Source organism: Enhydra lutris, unplaced genomic scaffold, assembly GCF_002288905.1.
Source record: "Enhydra lutris kenyoni isolate GAN:26980312 unplaced genomic scaffold, ASM228890v2 scaffoldscaffold12, whole genome shotgun sequence".
Lineage (NCBI taxonomy): Eukaryota > Metazoa > Chordata > Mammalia > Carnivora > Mustelidae > Enhydra > Enhydra lutris.
The window spans coordinates 14,319,028-14,341,693 of NW_019154096.1; the positions used below are offsets into that span (position 1 = coordinate 14,319,028).

At 34.7% G+C, this 22,666-nt stretch overlaps 2 protein-coding genes across 7 annotated transcripts in view; one reads left to right on the forward strand and one right to left on the reverse strand.

Annotated features, from left to right (window-relative positions):
* Nucleotides 1-9,940, forward strand: part of LOC111144943 (phytanoyl-CoA 2-hydroxylase interacting protein like) — an 85,723-nt gene extending 75,783 nt beyond the window's left edge. The window contains exon 5 of the mRNA XM_022499561.1: nucleotides 8,432-9,940. Within this exon, the coding sequence (XP_022355269.1) occupies nucleotides 8,432-8,966 (535 nt within the window). The 3' untranslated portion in view covers nucleotides 8,967-9,940. The remainder of the gene's footprint in view (nucleotides 1-8,431) is intronic.
* A 351-nt stretch (nucleotides 9,941-10,291) lies between these two features.
* LOC111144942 (family with sequence similarity 13 member C) overlaps nucleotides 10,292-22,666 on the reverse strand; it is a 157,611-nt gene continuing 145,236 nt past the window's right edge. For 2 of the 6 annotated variants that reach the window (XM_022499560.1, XM_022499558.1), the window contains 4 exons: nucleotides 17,810-17,905; nucleotides 16,341-16,537; nucleotides 14,821-14,922; nucleotides 10,952-11,075 (listed from right to left, as the gene is read on the reverse strand). In XM_022499560.1, the coding sequence (XP_022355268.1) occupies nucleotides 10,952-11,075; nucleotides 14,821-14,922; nucleotides 16,341-16,537; nucleotides 17,810-17,905 (519 nt within the window). Of the gene's footprint in view, nucleotides 11,076-14,567; nucleotides 14,923-16,340; nucleotides 16,538-17,809; nucleotides 17,906-22,666 lie in introns of those variants that run through there. The other 4 variants (XM_022499559.1, XM_022499557.1, XM_022499555.1 and 1 more) reach the window with 3 other exon arrangements.

Sequence of the window (22,666 nt, forward strand, 5' to 3'; positions counted from 1 at the left end):
CAGGTTTCCCTTGAGTCTAGTTCTGTGAAATAGCAATTTTTGTTTTCTTTTCAAAATGGTTATACTCTTTTATTTCTGAGAATAATTAGTAGAAAAAATCAGGTTATGGGATTTTTTTTTTTCACTTTACTTACATTCTTGTCTATAATCATTTGTAGTGACAGTTCCTGTCTATTTGAGTGGAAGATCTTAAGCCTCCAGGGTTTAGACTGATGGCCATACATGACAAACTCCTCTGCCACCCAATAACTCATCTAAATATTCTTTTCTTGTGGATTGCTTTAAGGTACTGAAAATGGGTGGAGAGGAAAAGGTAGCTTTCATGAAATATGGTGAACCAGTTGGGATTTTTCAGGCTTCAGTCTTAGGTGGAGATCTCTTAGCCATTATCTTGGATTAGTTATTCATTAGGACAGTGTGTTTTGTTTACTTTTGAATTCTAGTGTTCAGCTGGTATTTTAAAGATAGCCTGTGTTTACACTGGGAAGCAATTTCCAAGAATTCAAAAGAAATCCATTCTTCCGGTAGTTTTAATACTAATAATCCTTTTGTATTTGCAGATGAAAATTTTAGGATGGTAAATAGAGAGATGTATTTTTTTAAAGGCTAAGACTAAGGTCTTTAAAATGATAAATGCTATATAGGTTCTAAAACTTTTACACAGTAATCTCGGTAATTTGTCATTTTAACAGCCTTGGTCTTACTTTAAATTTTAAGTTGTAAGGATTATAACGAAAAAAAATTAGGAAGCTTTGTTGTTATTTATTTCTTCCTTCTCTAGTTTTCTTAGTCTGCTTTCTAGTTTTAGACTTAATCAGCTCCAAGCTGTAGAAACTGTAACGGGAATCAGAGAGAGGTGAACTTAGGCATCTGATTTCATCAAATGAAATACTTTGCAATATCATGTTTTGTTTTTTTTTTCCCTATGTTTTCTCTTTTTTTCCCCTATGTTTTGATACTGCAAACCATAAGTTTGAATATCTTATAAACACAGAGTTTAATCCATAATTCTTTTATTTAATAAGTTATTTACCCTTGAGTCTATATATGTATTTCATGATGGGATGCCCTTAACCTAATTTAAATAGTACAAACAGATGTAACACAAATTAATGTATCTGTCAGTTGTGAGTGGGAATGATCATATATATTAAACAAGAAAGGTTTTCTTTAAACATAAAATTTGAAAACAAAAAGATCTATTGCTTTTTTTTTTTTTTTAATAAGAAGTACATCAATATAATACATCTTTGGTACAAGGTTTAGATTCTTAGAATATTGTCAATGTCTATTTTAGGTGGCCACTGGAGGTCAGTATTTCCCTGATTTTCTATGCCCTTTGGGTGGAAACTAGACTATTTTCGGGTCCTTCAATACTAAAATTTGCATCATCTGTTTTCAAAAATTCTAAGAAGAAAAGAAATGATAAAAACTGCCTGGGAAAAGTCATTGTATATATTACAAATGACTCCAGTGTACTAGTATGAAAAATGTATTTACTAACAAGGAAATTTACCTTTGTTGGAGTTTCCATGACAGTTGTAAAATCCATGTAAGTTATATCTTCATGCAGTATATATAAATAAATATACTTCCCAAGTGGTAGGTACAGTTCTTTAACATTGCTTTTTTAAAACACTTTATTTAAAAAAAAATAGTAGACATTAGCTTTAACGACCTTGATTTTCCTTTTTAGATAACAAATCCTAATCAGGACCCACATCCTTTATCAGAATCCATTTAAAATGTCATAAAATGCTTGAATAGAAATGAAACTTTCACTTAACTAGCTACAGACTTTCTAAATCATTACAAATTATGAAAAAGTGTTTGGTCAGTTCTGACTTAATCCATATGGATTAAGTTCATTTTGATCTCTTTCTCTAGAGATAAATTTCTAAGTCAATATTTCTTTATTTCCTGTCTCTGTATTTTCTGCTATTATTGTTTCATTAATTGAACTTGTATATGCATGCTGAACACATATCATATCAATGTTTTGTTTTTGTTAATGAGAATGTAGCTGTAACAAGGGTAAGAATTGTGACCCAGGACAAGATGAAGTGGAAACATTTCTCCCTATTTTTCCCATTAAGTATAACTAAAAACTCTGGATTGTATATATAAAAGAAATGTAAGAATCTGAAAGGTGGAAGAAGACTGAAAGGTAGAAGATAAGCCAGTTAGGGACCATGGGACTCAAGGGACAATACAGTGATGAGTTCCCTGAGTTTTCTTTTTAGCTCTTATATTCTTGACTGATTTCTGAAGAAGCCAAGAACCCCAAAATGCTAATGGGCACAAACTAAGAAAAATACCCTCAGAAAATTTGCTCTATTTACCCAAATGACCAGCAAAGGGATAGTCTTAAAAATAGAAAGCTTTTAGACAATAATTGCCCTACTTCAGCCAAATACCATCAGGGGGAAAAAAAACATTTTCCCACCCTCACCAGCTGAGTCAAGTAGGGAACCCAGATTTCCACCTTCTACCATCTACAAGGAAGCACCCTCTCCTCCTCCTCCAACCCCTGCTGGGGTAGTGTGAGAGAAAGCTGAATGGGGAAGCTGGACTTATACCCTCCCACCAGTGGCAATGTGGTACCTGTCAACCTCCCTACTGGGATGGTATCGCAGGTTGCCTAATGAAAACCAGGACTTTTCACTGCAGCCTAGGAATACGGATTGCCTCTGCAGTGTCAGTGAAAGCCACATAAAGAGCAGTACTGAGACAACTTCTTGCTCTCCAAGCTAGATAGTATTAGAAGAAGCCTAGCGAGAACCTTAACTCTTAACTTCACCCAGTAGTCATCCCCCTGTCGTTGAGGCTGACAGTGAATCCTGGTCTTTTCTCCCCTAACAGCAATGAAGTGATATTCTTCCGCTGATACATAGTCAAAAGAAGCCTGCTAAAGTACTGATTTAAATAAGACTCAGCTTCATAACATAATACCCTGAATGTCCAAGATACTATTGCAATCCACTCATGATTCCAAGAATCAGAAAAATCGTGAGTGAGAAAAAATGATCAACAGATATTAATGCCATAACACAGAATCTTAGCACTATCTGACAAGGATTTCAAACAGCCACTGTAAAAATTTTTCAATAAGCAATTACAAATATACGTGAAACAAAAATAGAAGATATAAAGAATTAAATGAATATCATAGAACTGAAAAACTACTATAAGTAAAAAACTCAGTGGATAGACTCAACAAAAAAATGAAGAGGACAAGGGAAAGAAACCATAAACTTGAAGATAGAACAATAGAAATTACTCAAACTGGGGCTCCTGGGTGGCTTTTGGTTAGCATCTGACTCTTGATTTCAGCTCAGGTCATGAGATTGAACCTTGCTCCAGGCTGAGCATGGAGCTTGCTTCAGATTCTCTTTCTCTTTCCCTCTGCTCCTCCCCACCCACAAAAAAAAGAAAGAAAAAAAAAAAAAGAAAGAAATTACCCAAAGTGAGTAACGGAAAACTGACTGGGAATAAAAAGAGCACAACTTCACAGACATGTAGGGCTATAGCAGATCTGATATCTAATACTAATGTCATTGGAGTCAGAAAGGAGGAAAGGGTGGAGCTAATAATATATTCAAAGTAAAAATAGCTGAAATGTTCCCAAATTTGGCAAAGGATATAAATATAAAGATTAAAGAAGCTAAGTAAATCCCAAACAGGATAAACACAAAGAAATCCATGCCCAGACACGTCATAAACTCCTGAAAATTGAAGAGAAGCAAATCCTGAAAAACACCATACCTCATCTATGGTGTCTTTCAATCACATCATTATTAGAAACCTTATCAGCCAGAAAGAAGCCACACAATATTTTTAAGTTCTGAAAGAGAACTGTCAACCCAGAATCCTGGATCTAGTGAAAATATCCTTCAAGAATAAAAGGAAATCAAGACATTCTCGGATGAAGGAAAATTAAGGGGAATTTGTCACCAGCATATCTACTGTAAAAGAATGACTAAAATATAATATAATATAATATATAAATAAAATATAATAGAATAAATAAATATAAATTAAATATAATATATATAGTGGCATATTATTTATATACATATATAATATATATATAAAGATGTGAGATTTTATATATATTAAAATTTATATATTTATATGTATTTATATATATAAAATCTCACATCATCTTTATCCATTCATCTGTCAATGGACACTTGAGCTGCTTCCATAATTAAGTGATTATAAATAATACTGCAATAAACAGGGGTGCTTGTATTCCTTTGAATTAGGGCTTTGTATTGTTTGGGTAAATATCCAGTAGTGAAATCCCTGGATCATGGGGTAGATCTATTTTATTTTTTGAGGAGCTTCCCTACTGTTTTCTACAGTGGCTGTACCAGTTTGCAATTCCACCAAAAGTGCAAGAGGGTTCCTTTTTCTACATCCTTGCCAATACTTGTTTCTTGTGTTGTTGATTTTAGTCATTCTGACAGGTATGAGGTAATATCTTATTGTAGTTTTGATTTGCATTTATTTGATTAGTGATGTTGAGCATCTTTTCATGTGTTTGTTGGCCATCTGGATGCCTTCTTTGGAGAAATGTTTGTTCATTTCTTCTGCTCATTTTTAATTGGATTATTTGGGGTTTTTGGTTTTGAGTTATAGAAGTTATTTATATATTTTGGATACTAATCAGATAATACTAATCAGATAATGTCATTTACAAATATTTTCTCCCATTTCACAGGTTGCCTGTTCATTTTGTTGATTGTATCCTTCACTGAGCAGAAGCTTTTTATTTTGATATAGTCCCAAAACTTTATTTTTGCTTTTGTTTCTGTTGCCTCAGGAGACATATCTAGAAAAATGTTTCTATGGCTGATATGAGAGAAATTACTGCCTGTGCTGTCTTCTAGGATTTTTGTGGTTTCAAATCTCACATTTAGGTCTTTAGTCCATTTTGAGTTTACTTTTGTGTATGGTGTAAGAAAGTGGTCCAGTTTCATTCTTTTGCATGTAGTTTCTCAGCACCATTTTTTGAAGAGACTACCTTTTTCCCATTGGATATTCTTTCTTCCTTTGTCAAAAATAAGATTAATCCATATAATTATGGGTTTATTTCTGGGTTTTCAATTCTGTTCCATTGATCTTCATGTCTATTTTTGTGCCAGTACCATACTGTTTTAACTACTATTGTTTTGTAATATAACTTGAAATCTTGAATTGTGATACCTCCAGCTTTGTTTTTCTTTTCCAAGATTGCTTTGGCTATTCAAGGTCTTTTGTGATTCCATGCAAATTTTGAGATTGTTTGTTCTAGTTCTGTGACAAATGTTATTGCTATTTTGATAGAGATTGCATGAAATGTGTAGATCACTTTGGGTAATATAGACATTTTTACAATATTTGTTCTTCCAACTCAAAAGCATGGAATGTCTATTTCTTTATGTCATCTTGAATTTTTTTCATCATTGTCTTACAGTTTTTGGAGTACAGGTCTTTCACCTTTTTGGCTGAGTTTATACCTAGATATTTTATTGGTTTTGGTATATTTGCAAATGGGATTGTTTTCTTAATTTATCTTTCTGCTGCTTCATTATTAGTAATATGGGAACAAAATGGATTTCTGTACCTTGACTTTGTATCTTGTGACTTTACTGAATTCATTTGTTCTAGTAGTTTTTTGGTGGTCTTTAGGGTTTCTATATACAGTAACATGTCATCTGCATACAATGAGAGTTTTACTTCTTCCTTACCAATTCGGATACATTTTCTTTCTTTATATTGATTGCTATGGCTAGGATATCTAGTACTATGTTGAATAAAAGTGGTGAGAGTGGACATCCCTGTCTTGTTCTTGACCTTAGGGGAAAACTCCAAGATTTTGCCCATTGAATATGATGTTGTCTGTGGGTTTTTCATATTAGGTCTTTGTTATGTTGAGGTATGTTTCCTCTAAATCTACTTTGTTGATGGTTTTATCATGAATGGATGTTGTACTTAGATATTTTTTCTGCATCTATTGAAATGATCATATGGTTCTTATCCTTTCTCTTATTGCTGTATCGTGTAGATTGTTTTGTGAATGTTAAACTACCCTTGCATCTTGGAAATAAATTCCATTTGATTGTGGTGTATTTTTTTTTTAATGTATTGTTGGTTTGCTAATATTTTGTTGAGGGTTTTTGCATCTATATTCATGAGTGATGTTGGCCTGTAATTCTCTTTTTTCATGGTGTTTTTATCTGGTTTTGGTATCAGAGTGATACTGACCTCATATAATGAATTTATAAGTTTTCCTTCCTCTTGTATTTTTTGTAATAGTTTAAGAATGGGTATTAACTCTTCTCTAAATGTTTACTAGAATTTGCCTGTGAAGCTGTCTGGTCCTGGACTTTTGTTTTTTGAGAGTTTTTTTGATGACCAATTCAACTTCATTGCTGGCAATTGATCTGTTCAAATTTTCTATTTCTTCCTGCTTTAGTTTTGGTAGATTATAGGTTTCCAGGAATTTATCCATTTCTTCTAAGTTATCCAATTTATTGGCATTTAGGATCTGTTACAGTTATTTGTATTTCTGTAGTGTTGGTTGTTATTTCTCCTCCTTCATTAGCAATTTTGTGCATTTGGGTCCTCTCTCTCTCTCTCTTGCTCCTTTTTTTTTTTTTTTTTTAAATGGACCTGGCTAGAGTTTTATCAATTTTGTTGATCTTTTCAAAGAACCACCTCCTGGTTTCATTGATCTGTTCTATTTTTATTTTAGTTTCTATTATCATTTATTTCTACTCTGTCTTTATTATTCCTTTGCTGGGTTTGGGTTTTGTTTGTTCTTCTTTTTCTAGCTTGCTTACTTAGTAAAGTAAGATTGTTTGAGACTTTTTCTTGCTTTTCGAGGTAGACCTGTATAAACTTCCACCATAGAACCTCTTTTGCTGCATCCCAAAGATTTTGGACCATTATATTTTCTAAAAGAAATTTTTGAAAAAAGAAAGAGAATGATACTGGAAAGAATTTTGGAACATCAGGAGGAAAGGAGGAAGAGTAAGAATAAAAATATGGGGTCTAATCCAAAATATTCATACATCTCTTATTTATCTAGTGTCCTCTAATGTGTGAGTTACATCGTCTTCCCTTGAATCTGCATTTTTAATAAGCTTCCTTGGTAGTTCTTCTACAAACCTTGGAGTTCCTTACATAATAAATTTCCTGGCCAGAGAAACCTACTGGGTTTCATAAGTGGCTCTCTGAAGAGAAACTGGACTAATAATATTGGTTAAAAAATTGAATGTTTAAAGCATGCCAGAATTTAGTCCCAATATGAGTGCTATTTGTGTATATACATTGGCACAAAAGAGTCTTGTTTTGTTTTATGTTTGTGTGTTTTCCCTCGGTATGTTTTACCAATCAGGTCCCCTTTCCTGCATTAAACTAGAATTTAAGACTCATTGCTATTCTAAAGGTAGGAGGGACCCTGGGCATACCTCACTGACCCACAGACTCTTTTAGAAGCATGCAACTGGGAGAACCTTCTCATGCCTATGTGGTAGGTTGTAATTTTCATTCCAAGTCATGCTGGTCAAAGACCCAGCAAGAAGGGGACATTTAGTGGGAGTTCTGGAGAAAATTTGACTAAAGCATCATTTATAAAGTTACAGACAGAGTTAAAGGCAACTAATAAGAGATGCTAAAGCAACCAGGAACTATCAAGAGTTTAAAGGTTTTACTACTCTTGGGAAGGGGAATAGAAGACACCCACTAGGAGAAGTAGAGACGTATAATACATACAAATCCAGCCACACCAGTACTACAAGGCTCTGAAGCATGGAGGAAGTAGAAGACAGCATACTCACGGCTTTACTTCCTCCTCCTCCCCTAGATCTGATGGTACCTCCCATAAACAACTGAAATGGAAGGAACCAAAGGACAAAGATGAACCAACCCACAGTGGAAGGCAAGAAGGATGGAGAATAGATCTGGGGAGATGGTAAAGGGAGAATAATCAGTTCTGATGTAAGAAAAATGCAGGAAAGGGGACCTGATTGGTAAAACATACCGAGGGAAAACACACAAACATAAAACAAAACAAGACTCTTTTGTGCCAATGTATATACACAAATAGCACTCATATTGGGACTAAATTCTGGCATGCTTTAAAGAAACATTCAATTTTTTAACCAATATTATTAGTCCAGTTTCTCTTCAGAGAGCCACTTCTGAAACCCAGTAGGTTTCTCTGGCCAGGAAATTTATTATGTAAGGAACTCCAAGGTTTGTAGAAGAACATCCTTGCATTAAAATACAAAAAGTTAAGTAGGTCAAAAGATGGATTCTGTTTGATCTTATAGCAGGATGAGCATTCAGACTTTTGGGCCTATCACCAGTCAAATCTACATGTAAATCAATAGCTTTACTACTATTAGATCAAGAAGTGACCATGTCTTTTCCCTTGCAGAGAACATCATGGGAATGCTATGCAACCATCTGTCAAGGATAACAGTGGTAGCCATGGCTCTCCAATCAGTGGTAAATTAGAAGGCATCTTCTTCAGCTGCAGCACTGAATTCAATACTGGGAAGCCACCCCAGGATTCACCTTATGGAAGATACAGGTTTGAGATTGCAGCAGAAAAACTTTTTAACCCCAATACTAACTTATACTTTGGGGACTTCTACTGTATGTACACTGCTTATCATTATGTGATTCTTGTTATTGCCCCTGTGGGATCACCAGGAGATGAATTTTGTAAGCAGCGCCTTCCTCAACTAAATTCCAAGGATAATAAATTTTTGACCTGCACGGAAGAAGATGGGGTGCTGGTTTACCACCATGCCCAGGATGTCATTTTAGAAGTCATTTATACTGACCCTGTGGATCTTTCTCTGGGCACTGTAGCAGAAATCACTGGTCATCAGCTCATGAGTTTGTCTACTGCAAATGCAAAGAAAGATCCCAGCTGCAAAACCTGTAATATCAGTGTTGGACGTTAATGCCCACTTTTCTTATTCTTACCCATCCCTCTTCTTCCCCTAAGAGCATTGATCCTCTGTTGTCCATTTTCATCACCAGATGTTTTCCACTGAAGCATGCACATGCCGCTATCACCAAAAGCAAATTGCCATTTTTCAAATTTCATCCAGAGCCGTTTTAGTGTTTCCTATTCCCTGCCCTTCCCATTACTTTCAATGATGAAAGTTCTCCTCTGACACTTTATTGCCTAGATGCTGCAATGTTTTTATTTTTCCTTTATGCCAAACATAACAAAACAAATATATAAACTGCTTTAGCAAAATACAGAATAACGGCTTATAAATGGTGTTTAAATATGCATTCATTTTAATCTACTGAACAAATATTGGGATAACTCCAAACCGCATGAAAGGGTGTAATTGCAGCATGAGTTAAATCCTGAAGCCTAGAATTGTCAGCACTTCCAACTTGTTGTTTGACAGTGTTATTTATGTTATTTATATTAGCTAACAGGAAACAACTGTTGTGTTTCAACATAATAAATATAATAGAAAAATATTTTATTTGTATTGTATAAAATATTTACAATCATATAGAATATATAGTTACATTTTAATAGCAATTGTATACATGTCATGAAACCATTTCCCTTATCAAAGATGTAGTTTGTAAACTTCAAATAGTTGTGTATCTGTCCTGTTACAAGTAGATGACTTCAATTAAACAAATTTATGAAGGACATCATTCTGATTCATAAAAGTTATAAAATATCAGGTAAATACAGAGAAAACAATAAGCCTCTGAAATACTCTGCTTCTTTGAAAGTCAGTATTCTTCCCATCCAAACTACATGAAAATGTGAATTCGTTCAACATCATGCTTAAACATTACAGATAACAGAAATACAAACATGGTTGGGTACAAGAGAGAAAATGTGGACCTGTTACTTATTTTTACAAAGGCAAAAATAATAAATGTGTGTTTTAGTACAAAATAACACAAAACTATATGCAGTAAAGTTAATGAAGCAAATAAAACCTTCTGGCTTCTTTTCCAAGGTGTCTTAACAATTTCCAAACCTTTCATTTTGTACAGAACGAAGAATACCTACAACTCATGAGAAAGCTTTGTGACTTTACAAAGTATATATAGACCTTGGAACATTAAGAAAAATGCATATTCTCAATGGAAAAATAGTTATATACTCTTATAGTAAACAAAGAGATTAGCAGTCATAACTATGATCACATTAGATTATATACTGCAGACCACAGATCTATCCAAAATACCTATTTTCAAATTTTAATACAATATTTTAATATAAACATCTGTCAATTATAGACAAAGATAATTCACAAAGTACATGCTATCAGAATGAACTTTGGTAACCAGAAATGTAAAGTTTCAAATAACAGATAAAATAATGTGCTATTTTTATATAGAAATAAAAAATTAGCAGTGACACATTCTAGTATGCTTTACTGAATAGCCTAGTGGACTTAAGGGCAAGGTAGATTTTTTTATCATTTAAAAATCTATTAGAAGTTTTGAATAAATTACATTCTTACTAGCTGTATTCCTTCCTACATAAAAAAGAAGAGTTTCTTCTCCTCTTACTGATTTTTTAAAAATCATGCTCTTTTCCAAACACTGGACACTAAATAGACTTTCCCTAATAAGTGGCCCATTGGACAAGTATTACTTAGATTTGATTAAAAAAAAATTAAGATGCTTTTTGAAATAATTATACTGACTGTGCATTTTCTGCTCAGCATGGAGGAGACTGAAATTTTTTTCCGATTATACTGTTAGTTGCTATATTTCCCCCCATTTAAATCCTCCTTCCTCATTGATAGTTACACTTACCATCTCTTCCTAAAAATAACTAATACTACCACTAAAGTGCTTCAATTTTCAGTATATCAAAACTACTTAGCAAGAATGGCAGAGAAAAATAAACTTGACCTTATCTTGGTTGAAAGTGAGCACAAACATTTCCTGAACCTCAGATTGTTTTGGCCATATCTTGCTTGCTGATGAGGACTTCCAATAGTCTCAGTTTGGCTTTTATGTGCTTGTATTCATAGTACTCATCTGCCATTGGTATCCTATCTTCCTTTTGTGGACTTCTGCAGAACAGAAAATACTGTCTATTAGCACATAATAAATCAAGTCATTAAAAATCCTTTTATAATTTTTACATGAGAAAGTACAGAGTAGAAGTTTCCACTTGGTTTTTGCATCAGGTCTTTTTTACCTTTCCTTCCACCTTCACTCACTCCCTCCTCCATGTGTCATTAGGTTTTTGTATAATAGTACCCTTTGAAAACTTGAATGTCATGGGTGTTTTGCATATATGTGGTCCACTGCATAGACATACAACAATGGAGCAAGTTAAAAGGAAAAAAAAACCAAAAAAACAAAAACAAAAAAACAACAAAAAAAAACCCCCAGAAACCAGAACTCTCAAGGCGTTCTTAGTCTAGTTATTCTCCCATTACTCATACCACAGTTCATGCCTCTGAAGAATGTTCAGCCCTTACAATGAGAGTTGTTAAAAATTCAACCTAAAAACTGCATAAATTAAGTGAAATAATTTATAAATTTGTGGTGATGGGGGGGAAAAAGCTCAATGGTTACCTTATAAACGTGAAATATTTCAAAGTTTTCTTTTAATTATAATGCCCATCTCTGCTAATGTGTAATAGAATCAGTGAGAGGTTCATGGATTGAATTTATATGAGTCTGAATTGTAGTGGTTCTCTTTGCACACTAATTCTAAGGCTAGACATCGGGCAATGCATATTTTATGCATATACATTCTTTTTTTTTTTTTTTTTTTTTAGATTTTTTTTTTTTATTTTACAGAGAGAGATCACAGTAGACAGAGGCAGGCAGGGAGAGAGAAGAGAGGGGGAAGCAGGCTCCCTGCTGAGCAGAGAACCCGATGCGGGACTCGATCCCAGGATCCCGAGATCATGACCTGAGCCGAAGGCAGCGGCTTAACCCACTGAGCCACCCAGGCGTCCTGCATATACATTCTAACTACTATATGTTCTTGCCAATTACTTTGAAGAATGTTTGGGTAACATCTGGAGTTAAAACCATTTCCTTTCCACAAAAATATGTTGCCAGGATATGTTATCTAGTAGTAATTACTTCAGGATCTTAGAAGGCTCTTGTTTCCTTCGTTGCTAAGATTACCTATTGCTTTTAGAACATTTTCACTCATGACTTTGAAATACAAGGGGTGGAAAATGGATGAAACACCACGGTTGCTACTGAATATAAACACAAATACTAATATTAGTGTGGCCGGACGTAGGTAAATAGCAAGCATTTATAATGTTTTACCTATACTCCCTTCTATTTTCCCAGTACTGATAAAAGATCTATCTCTCATAAATTTTAAAAAAGTGTGAATCTATAAAGACTTCCTAAGAATGGAGTTATCTACTTGTGATGCACCACTATATGCTGTCCTTAAATTTCTAGTACAGAACTCAGAACAGTACACGTATCTGTAGACAGGGTTTCTCTTCAATATTGTCTAACTTATTTAATAGTCTCTCTTTGCCTCCATTCTGTATTACGGACCAAAATTTAACAGAGCCTCTAAATACCACCTTAATTTATATAAACATATCTAAGTAAAGAAATGTTCTAATTTACCAGAAAACACTAGTAACCCATCATGCAAATTTTCCCTGGTCCTGCATATTCCATTTTGGCTAATAAGCAAGAGTGTATTGGCCAGAATGAAAAATTTTGCAACATTTCCTGAAGCAGTTTTCCCATTATGTAAAACATGCTAATATGCTTGGTACAGTTCCTGACTTATAACTATTAATGTCATATCTACATGATTATTCCTCTTGCTTGGCAAATATTACCAAGAACATTTACAGCTACTTAAAATTTTTAGTAATCCATTTGCATGGTTATTTTACCTTATGGACAGGATTAGGCCTTCCTAATAAAATTTCTTAGGATAACAAGATTAAGATCCATATTTCCTAACCATTCAACCCTTTGATTTTAATTGTGATATACCACCACTTTGGCATTTACTTTAAGTATACACCACAAGAGGGCATACAACCTCAGTCAAATACAGGCATATCTGAAGTAGGGTTAAGACCGAAAGGTGCAGTAGAATACTATACATAGAACATCACTAACTTCAAAAGGTATGCCAAGTACCACTGGAGCTCCATTAGGCAGGACTACTAGCACACTGGGGTAGTCTCAAACTCTTTGGACTCCTGCATACATACAGGTTAAAAAATGTAAATGTAAAAGCTGTATGGAAACTCTAAAAAAGGAAAAAATGGAAATGGAAAAAGAAAAATTATGTTTTATATTCTAAATTTAATATCCACATAACATTTTTCACTAGATTAGTTAACCTCAGCAGAAGGGTAAATAACTTGGACTTGTAGCAATCAACTGGAAAAGGAAGATTCCAGGTAGAAAACAAAGTGGGATACGTCTGTATTTGCTGAACACAGAACGTTTCTGACTTCATAGGTCAAGTCCTATCCTACAGCTCTGGAGGACTAAAATGGAAAAGCTGCTAAGAGGTGAGTATATCAAGCTTTCCAGGTGCCTTAGAAAATAGTCCCTGTGCATCAGGTCAACCCTTAGTCTGCTGACATGAAAGGAATTCAGGAAGGGCAGATACTTAGATGTGGAGGAATACCGAAGGGCCAGTGTACCAATGACTCCCACCTCTCCCACCTTAATAACTTTGTAACTTTGGGAAAGTTACACTTTATTATTTTTAATACTGACATCCCATAGAACAACTATAGCTTTCCAAAGTATTCCAGGAAGTCCAGTCATTTCATCTTACAACCATGGAAGCAGGCTCAGGATAGCTAAATGATTTGTCTTTCTCTTCTAGAAGTAAATCAATAATCCTGAATCTTATGATTTTATATATGTATATATATATATAAAATATTATATATAATATGTTATATATAATATATATTAATTATAATGTTACATAAAATATATTAATTATATATTAATATATAATTAATATATACATACACACATGTATGTATTCATACATATACACATATATAATTACATACATATAAAAATTATTATACATTGACAATACACCAAAATTTAGAGAAAACTAATAGAATGCTTAATGAGACTTAGGTTGACCAAGAAAAATAGAGAGAGGACACAGCTAAACATTTATGTTAGGGATAGAAAGAATAGCTATGAACTTCTGATTTGAAAATAAATAGCTAAGGGCAGATCCTTAAGTTTAAAAGACATTTAAAGCAAAAGAAGAATTATTTAATGAAATAGGGAATCACTTGTAAAACTAAATAACCCAGAACAAAGAAGTTATATGAGTTGAAAAATCAAAGAGATTTTTTTTAAAGGTTTTATTTGTTTATTTGACAGACAAAAATCACAATTAGGCAGAGAGGCAGGCAGAGAGAAAAAAGGAAGCAGGCTCCCTGCTGAGCAGAGACCCCCCCCCCCCACCGCCGCCCCAGGATCATGACCTGAGCTGAAGGCAGAGTCTTTAACCCACTGAGCCACCCAGGCGCCCCTCAAATAGATTTTTTAAAAGTTTAGATAAATTCAATAGTTAGGGATTTTTGGATTTCATCCTTTACTTTTTAAAGCCTGATGTCATATTTCATAGCTATAGCCTCCCATAAAACATACCTAATAATGGCACTACTACAATGCTGCATTAGACAGATCTTGAGTCTAAATCACTGTGTAAATTATTTCTATTTTATATAAAGTCACTGTTCCTGCCAAAAACAGCAGCTCATTCTTAACAATAGTTCCCTAGGAAATATTAACTTAAAAAAAAAAATCTCTACTCACACTTACCTTCCCGTTTGTTTAAAAAACTGTTCTTCAAAGTCTCTTAAGGCTTTCCGAAGTCTCTTCTTGTCAGCCCTAGTTTCTCGGAGATGGTCAAGAAGTACAGGCCTATATCAAGCAAAATACACATTTGCCATTACTGAGCTCTGGCAGAATTGAGACATCATAAGAAGATTTATCTATTCAGCAAATCATATAATGATACAGAAGGGTTCTGCCTAAAAGAGTATCTTTTAAGTAAATATAGTACATGTAGAGCCTAATCATAGAGAAGCACATAAACAGAGGATTAAAAACAATGTCATCAGAGAAGAGAAAGGACAGACAGAAGGCAAGCCAATGGAGTCCACTATAAAATGTGGTGACAGTAATAACCATATGAATGGATAAGGGAAAAAGAGACATTTTGAAAGAATACTCATCAGTATTAGGTGATAGACAAGACATAAGAGGCACAAGAGGACAAGAATTTAAAGAAAAGTCTACCCTTAAGGTAGAGTATGGGGAAAACGCCAAAACTCTTGGGAATGAAACAGCCCTTTTTCAAAATAAAGCTAGAATTATACTGCAAATTCTACTCACTTCATTCTACTAAGACAAGAGAAAAGTCATGTGCTTTTAAGACAGGAATTTTTATCTAGGAAATTTGTGCATGGTTACAGAACTTTGAACGCCCTGTTATATATTGGCATTTTCAAAAAAAACAAAACAAAACAAAAAAACCCCAACAATAAATAAATGAAAGAAAAGAGAGGGAAAGAAGGAGAGAAAGATACAGGGGAAAAAAGAGAGGAAGACTGATTTTCTGCTTCCAAACAGGTTACTTCGCTGAGCTGAAACTGAGGTGTCAGCTAATTCTATAAACACACTAAAATCCCAATTTAGAACTTAGTCCTTAGTCCCACCTCATATATTTTTGGGGATTCCATCCCTAACTTGAAGTATATACTCACCACACTACAGTATTACATGTTAATGGAAATCTCATAGTCTGGCCTATAATATACAAACAAAAGGCCAAATGATCAAGAGGAGTGCCACCTACTGAACTACTGAATAATGATAATGATAATAACAATGAGAATACGAATAGCTCCTGAGAGGCCATTAGGAACCTAAGGGCAGCTTATTTACTTATGGCCAAGGGGATTCCCAGGCTGGAGAACCATTTTATCTAAAGGAGTAGACAGACTAGAATAAAGGTCCTGACAAATGTTGACCCCCATGAGATCCCAATTCCTTTTGGTCCAGCATTTTCAAAAGCCATCTCTGCTTCACACATTGCCAAGAATTAGACTGATGTCAGACCCTGCTGAAAAGATGTGCAACTGTAGGAAATTAGTATTTATGGTATCTCCATATTTATGGTATTCTCCAGTCAAGAGAAAAACCAGATTATGCTTTTAGGCAATCATTGGTTCACATTTTTTAGGGAATCTAATAGCTCTTGTGAACTTTGTATACATATATAAGGTATCCCAGATGAAAAGTTGAAAAGAAACTCCATACTTAGGATTCACACTTACATAGTGGCCTCATGTAAATTGGACATGGATAGGGCTGGTGGTTTGATTTCTTTTTTTTCATCTGGAAGCAGGATCGTAACAGGCTCAGTCTCAGAGAAGGTGAGGTGGTCACCAACAGGAAGGTGAGACACTGGAGCTGGCAAAGAAGGTTGTTGGCTTCCCTGTGGACAGTCTTCATCAGAGTCTTCTTCCTCCTGCTTATCATAAGCAGAGTTAAATAAAGTCACAAAATGCTAAGTGCCTCTTGCATCAAAAACAGGAAGAGGAACCATAAATAGACACCATGAAAACAGTAGGCGAGCCCTGTGTCTACCAAAAAACCAGAAGGAAGAAACCAAGAGGACCTCTTTCTCAGGTGCATCAAAAATCTTGCAGAAGTTATTGAGTGAAGAGGCACCCATGCTGTGCTAAAATGCTCAGCAAGTTCATCTCTTCTGGGCCAAAAAAGGCCCAAAGAAGATATGGTCCAATCTGTACTGCCTACTAGTTCCTCCCTTTCACCCAGACCTTCTGGTTACATGGATAAGCAGTTACATGGGTTAGAATGAGAGGGACTTTAGACACCTTTTGTTATCTAGAAAAACCCCAAATCAGGTTCTGGGTGGACCACATTCAGATACAGAGGAGATTGGAAAATTGACAAATTCAGGGATGAGCTCTAGGAAGGCCAAAGCAAAATGGAGTTATTCCTTAACATCATCACAACCAAAACATTTCCTTGCAAGGAAATCTGAAAATCATAATCCTTTTAAATCATGCTTCCTCAATGGAAAAATTTTAGAGACTATGACTCACTATTATCTTTGTCTTTAAAATCATGAAAGTATAATGTAGTCAAGTATACTTAATGTGTATTTGTTAATATTTATTCCTTTTTATATTGATATCTTGAGCAAGTGACTATTTGAATATTAATGGAGTAGGATTTGTGGTGCTTTTCTAGTTCTGTATTCCCATAAGTCATCTTTATTAAAAATAGTCTAACTCAATTTCAGTAGCCATATTTTCTATTGAAATAAATCTTATATCTTACATAATGATGGTCAAATGGTATCAAAAACAAATGATGCATTATATCAAGGAACATGTAGTCAATTTTCTTACTCAAGAAGAAAAATTAACACACAGAATAGAAAGGCTCTGTTTGGTCTAGCTGTGTTGCAAATTAGAAAATGCCAAGTTGAAATTCATCATTTGTTCAAGAAATGAAAGCAAATGCTAAAACTTGCTTCAAAATGCAATTGCTGTAAATTCCTCTTTCATAGTAATTTTAATTATCAACCACTCTTAAGTTAATAATATTAGGCTTAATGGAGGCCACATTTCTACTTTTTGAAATAACAACTGGCCTTGTTAGCAGTATATACTGCCAAGAAGGCTTATTTATAACTGTCAGAGCGCTGCCTCCTTACCTAAACTATAACAAGCACAAGTAATTGTTTCTAGTTAAAGCAAGCATCCTGACTTACAATTGTTGGAATAAGGGAAGGTGTTGACAAGATTTGCTTGATAATCCTGTATCGGTCATAAAGAGGTTTTATGAGGTTCTTGTCTTGCTTAGCTACCTGAAAAACATGAAATTAATTATTGGTCCTTTCTTAGATGAGAATGAAAACATGTCAGTATATTTTAGCAGGCAAAAAAAAGAACAAAAAACCAGTTTTGAAGTCTCAAAATAGGAGATTAATAATACTATAATACAATAGTAATTAGAAAAAGCGAAGTCACTTATAAGATACTATTTAAAGCACATATCAGTTTTCTTCTAGGAAAAGTTTCCTTTAGGATAGTTCCAAGTTTAGAAAGATGTTTAAAGCTTTCTGAAGGAATCCTAAATATGTAAATGGTAAGAAGCCTGTTACTACTTCATTCTTAAAAAAAAAAAAAAAAAAAAGTTATTGAGATCTTCAATTTTTTTTTTTTTTCTGAAACGAGTATTTTATCTGGATTTTCATGATTATATTCACAAATACCAACCTTGTTTAGGTCTTCATCACAACAAGCCTAGAATATATACTAGCTTGCTGGCTAGCTCTGACATAAACTATTCTGGATATGACAATTAACTTACTTGAATCCTCAATTTCTTACCTGTATAACAAGGAGGTTGGAATTACAAAGTTCCTTCCAACTAAAAAATTTCATAACCTCCTGGTCCAAGAATGTATTCTCCTACCTCTCTGCTGTATGACCCATCCCTAAGCACTATTTTTAACAGGTCACATTGTGCATAATATCTATCAATCTCTTACCTATCTACCCCACCATCACCTTTCCATCCAAAGTGACCAAACCTCTGCTTGCCTTGGTTTTACTCCCTGCTGTGTATCCTACATTAATTTGCTAACTATTTCCTACATGCAGTTTCCCTTTCACTCTGGTCAGATGCAGGAAGGGATGGTAGAAATAGCACATAGCAAAATCACCCGAGTATCTTTTCTTTAAGATAAAAAAACAGTATCATCTGGCCCTCTGCCTTCCAGATTCCCCCAGAGGGATCTTGAAGGAAAAGAACATGGCTGAGAACCATTCTCGCCCCTATTTATCTCCCTTTACTCTGAACTTCTCTGTCTTATTATCTGGGCCTTCACAATTTTCTCTGTTTCAGTTTTGTCTGCCCAAATGAATTAGAGGGTTTTCAAGAACAAAGATTATATCACATATTTTAAAAAATGTTCACAGTACCCAACACATCCCCCTTGCCTGCTATAAATTTATCAACACAGGTTTATAAACAAAGGCACCCTAATTTTTAACAGTCTTCATATAATTCTACAGGCTATAACCTAAGGCTCATTCATTTTCAGTAGAAAGAAAGGCTTTCTGTAGAAGACTTTTAAATATTATTGGCTTAGTAACCCCAAGAGCTTTTCATTTACTGGCCCAGTCTTTCCTTAAATATTTTCTTAGTCATGATACATCTTACTATGAAAAAAAAAAAAAATCCTGTCATGTATCCCATAGGGTTTTAATAGGTAATAAAAAATCTCAATCCAAGTTCAGAAAACATTAACATTGTGTTTTTTATTCAGTGTCTCATTGGGGCGTATATTCCACAGAAAACGCTTCAGAAAATGATGCATTTAATGTTATTAACATCTTTCTATGGTAGTTTGATTTTCTTGATTTTATTTATTTTTAGTATATCCTCTGGATTCTAGAAAAGCTAAATTTCATCCTAAAAGAAAAAAAGAGTGACCAAAAAGCAAGCTAAAATGATGAATGCTATTATAGAAAAGTATTCACAGATGCCAGATGAAAATCAGTGTCCATATACAATGTATGCACTCATCTTTCACTCTGATGAGTCCCTGATTTTATTCTTAGCATCATTATCAAAGCAATCCCCAAAGAGAGACATGAGGGCTCACTGGCAACAGTGTCAAAACTAATTCTGTAAGTGCTCATCCTCAAATAGGAAGACAGGCTGCCTAACAGAAGGGTTAGTGATCAGACTGTGTGCCTGGAGCTCTCTTCTACTCACAGACCTATAGAAAGAAGCTCCGGAAGGCCTGTAGAGTCAATCTTCATGAAGGAAGATGAGTCAAGAGGCAGGCTTTGCTTGAATAGGTACCTCAAATCTAAAGGGCAGACACACATCTAACTTGGCTATTCCTCAGCCATTTTCTGCCAAGAATCAGACAATTGTCCCCTCTATATTCAACGACTGTTTTTGAAATGCATCCTCTCTGCCAAGTTCTGCATATTTGTGGCTGTCCATGGTATGTCAGATGTATCTAACTTTTGATTTTCTTTATGTGAATGGAGGAAACAAAGACAATGTTGAGTAACCTGAAATAGCCAGAGAGAGAGATATCCAGAGCATGAATGGGCTGTCAGATTTAAAGATAAATAAAAGAAGATAAATCCCAAAGATACTTAGTCTAACTTCCTTCTCCCCCATTTCTTATAGCATCAGAAAGAGTGGAATGAAAAGGAGGTTGAGCAAGAGAGGACTGTGCATAGAACAGTTTGATATGATTTGTTGACAGCTTGACAACTTTGCCAAAAAAAAATTCTTTAGACTCCTACCTAGTAGGTTATTTGAATCATCAACCCAATGAGTTATTTGGAATAGTAGCTCCCAAACAAGGTGGCAAGACAGAACTGCTACTGAGTAGACAGCCCAAGTGTATTCCTTTCTGGGCCCTGGTTAGAAATTTGTTTGGGAAAAAACTGCCATAGCTTATATGCTTTTACCATCATGCTTGGTTTCCTTTCTCCCCATGGCATTAGTCCCATTTATTCCCTCACAGTAAACCACAGAAATTTATTTTAAAAATCATTTCCAGGGCACCTGGGTGGCTCAGTGGGTTAAGCCTCTGCCTTCAGCTCAGGTCATGATCCCAGGTCCTGGGTTCAAGCCCCACATCGGGCTTTCTGCTCAGCAGGGAGCCTGCTTCCTCCTCTCTCTCTGCCTGCCTCTCTGCCTACTTGTGATTTCTCTCTGTCAAATAAATAAATAAAATCTAAAAAAAAAAAAAATCATTTCCATCAGCCCCATAATCAAGATCTCTCCTAGAGAGGGAAGTAGTGATGGGAATCAATTACTCTCGCTTTAGAGAACCAAGTGTTGCCAAGCTTTTCCTGTGTCTGAGTCTCCCCAGCTCCTCACCAAGTGAAACAGTATATACGGAACAAGTCTGACTTTTGAACTAACAAGTCAAACAATGTGAAAAAGCAGTAATGAACATAATCATACAAAGAAACTGCTGAAGAGAACGGCTTGGTCAATATAAAACGTTTCTAAGCAGGGGATTGCAGATTAATATTAGCCTTGAAACCAGAGGACATGAGTTCAGATAATCAGCTTTAAAACTTACCTATTTTTAACATGGAAAATTATGTAAGGTCTGAACCTTAGATTTTTAATGTAGTGAATATATTGTTGTATGAATATATTGTTTTAATAAGTTAGCATATGTAAATGTCCCTGGCAAAGAGTCAGGTGTACTAAACATTATTTAAGCTAAAAACTAAAATTGATTTCAGGTTACTATTAATGTTATCCATTACTAAAAAAGGAATACATGGTGCTATTAAATAAATTTTAAGAATAAAAGAATATGAATCTATTTCTTTATACAAAAAGCTATCCAGAATATACAAAGTGAAAAAAAAGGATAATTATATAATGTGTTACTTTTAGTTTTAAATGGGGACAAATTAAGAATGTATATTGATACTTTCTTGCATATGCTTTATATAAAAACTCAAAAGGTACACATGACACATTAGTAACAATAGTTACCTGCTTGGGGATGGGAGACCTCAGAGCTAGAGCTGGCAGATGGGGTGGCAGAGTCTTTTTAATGTGTAGCCTTTTACATTTTTTTAACTATATCAGATAGTATGATCTATTAAGAAAACTATTTTTATTTTTTAAAAAGAGAACTAGGAAATAAAACTTGATGGGATCTTCCTTCTGATGCCTTTTACCTCTAAATTTCCCTCTCTTCACTGTATATCAACCACTGTATTTTCACTATATATATAATGTGTAACAATCACTATATTTTCATTTGATTTTAAAAAATAAAATTACTATTTTTTTTTTTTAAATCTGCTTCCCTCCTCAAAGATGCTGCAGTTAGTGAAGATCCAGAAGAAGTAACTGCCATTACTCATCCAGTCGGTAATTTGTGCCATGCTCCTAACACCACCTACAGTTCTCAGAAAGGGCAATAAAATGGGTACAATGTGTCAGCACCAATTTGGGACTTTCAGAAGAAAAGGATATAAATAAGCACCACAGTCAGACTTAGGGGATGATTCATTCACTTTCAGGGCTCAGTGGATACCCTGTGACCCAGAAGTGATTGCCTCCAAAAATCATCCTTTAATAGAAGAGGAGGAAAATTACTCTATAGCAGTATCTGAATTGACAAGGCAATGCTACAGGATTTATCAGCTTTAGTATGGGCTCTGACCAAATACCAAATGTAAAAATTTCACAAAAGTCTCTCTAGAAAAGAAAGAATTCTTCATCCTGGAAGTTTTAATATTTAATGTATTTTCTGCAGTAAAGCAAGAACCCCAGATAAAAGTCATCTGCCAGTTTTAGTTTAAAGAAATGGGACCTATTCAGATAATCTCAAATGTTAACAAGCTCACGGAGGAGCCAGGAATAACTAGCTACTGTGGAAATTTGCAAATCTCCCTTGGCTTCTGCTGTGATTTGGGACTCTCCTGTAGGAACCACTAGCCACTTTAGGGTCTGCTGTATTAAACTTCCCCAGGAACAATACTATAGCTTTGTGTATTGAGAGCTACATGTTCCACTATAGATGCTTTCTATTTAAAGGGCCTACCTTTAGTCTAGTGCA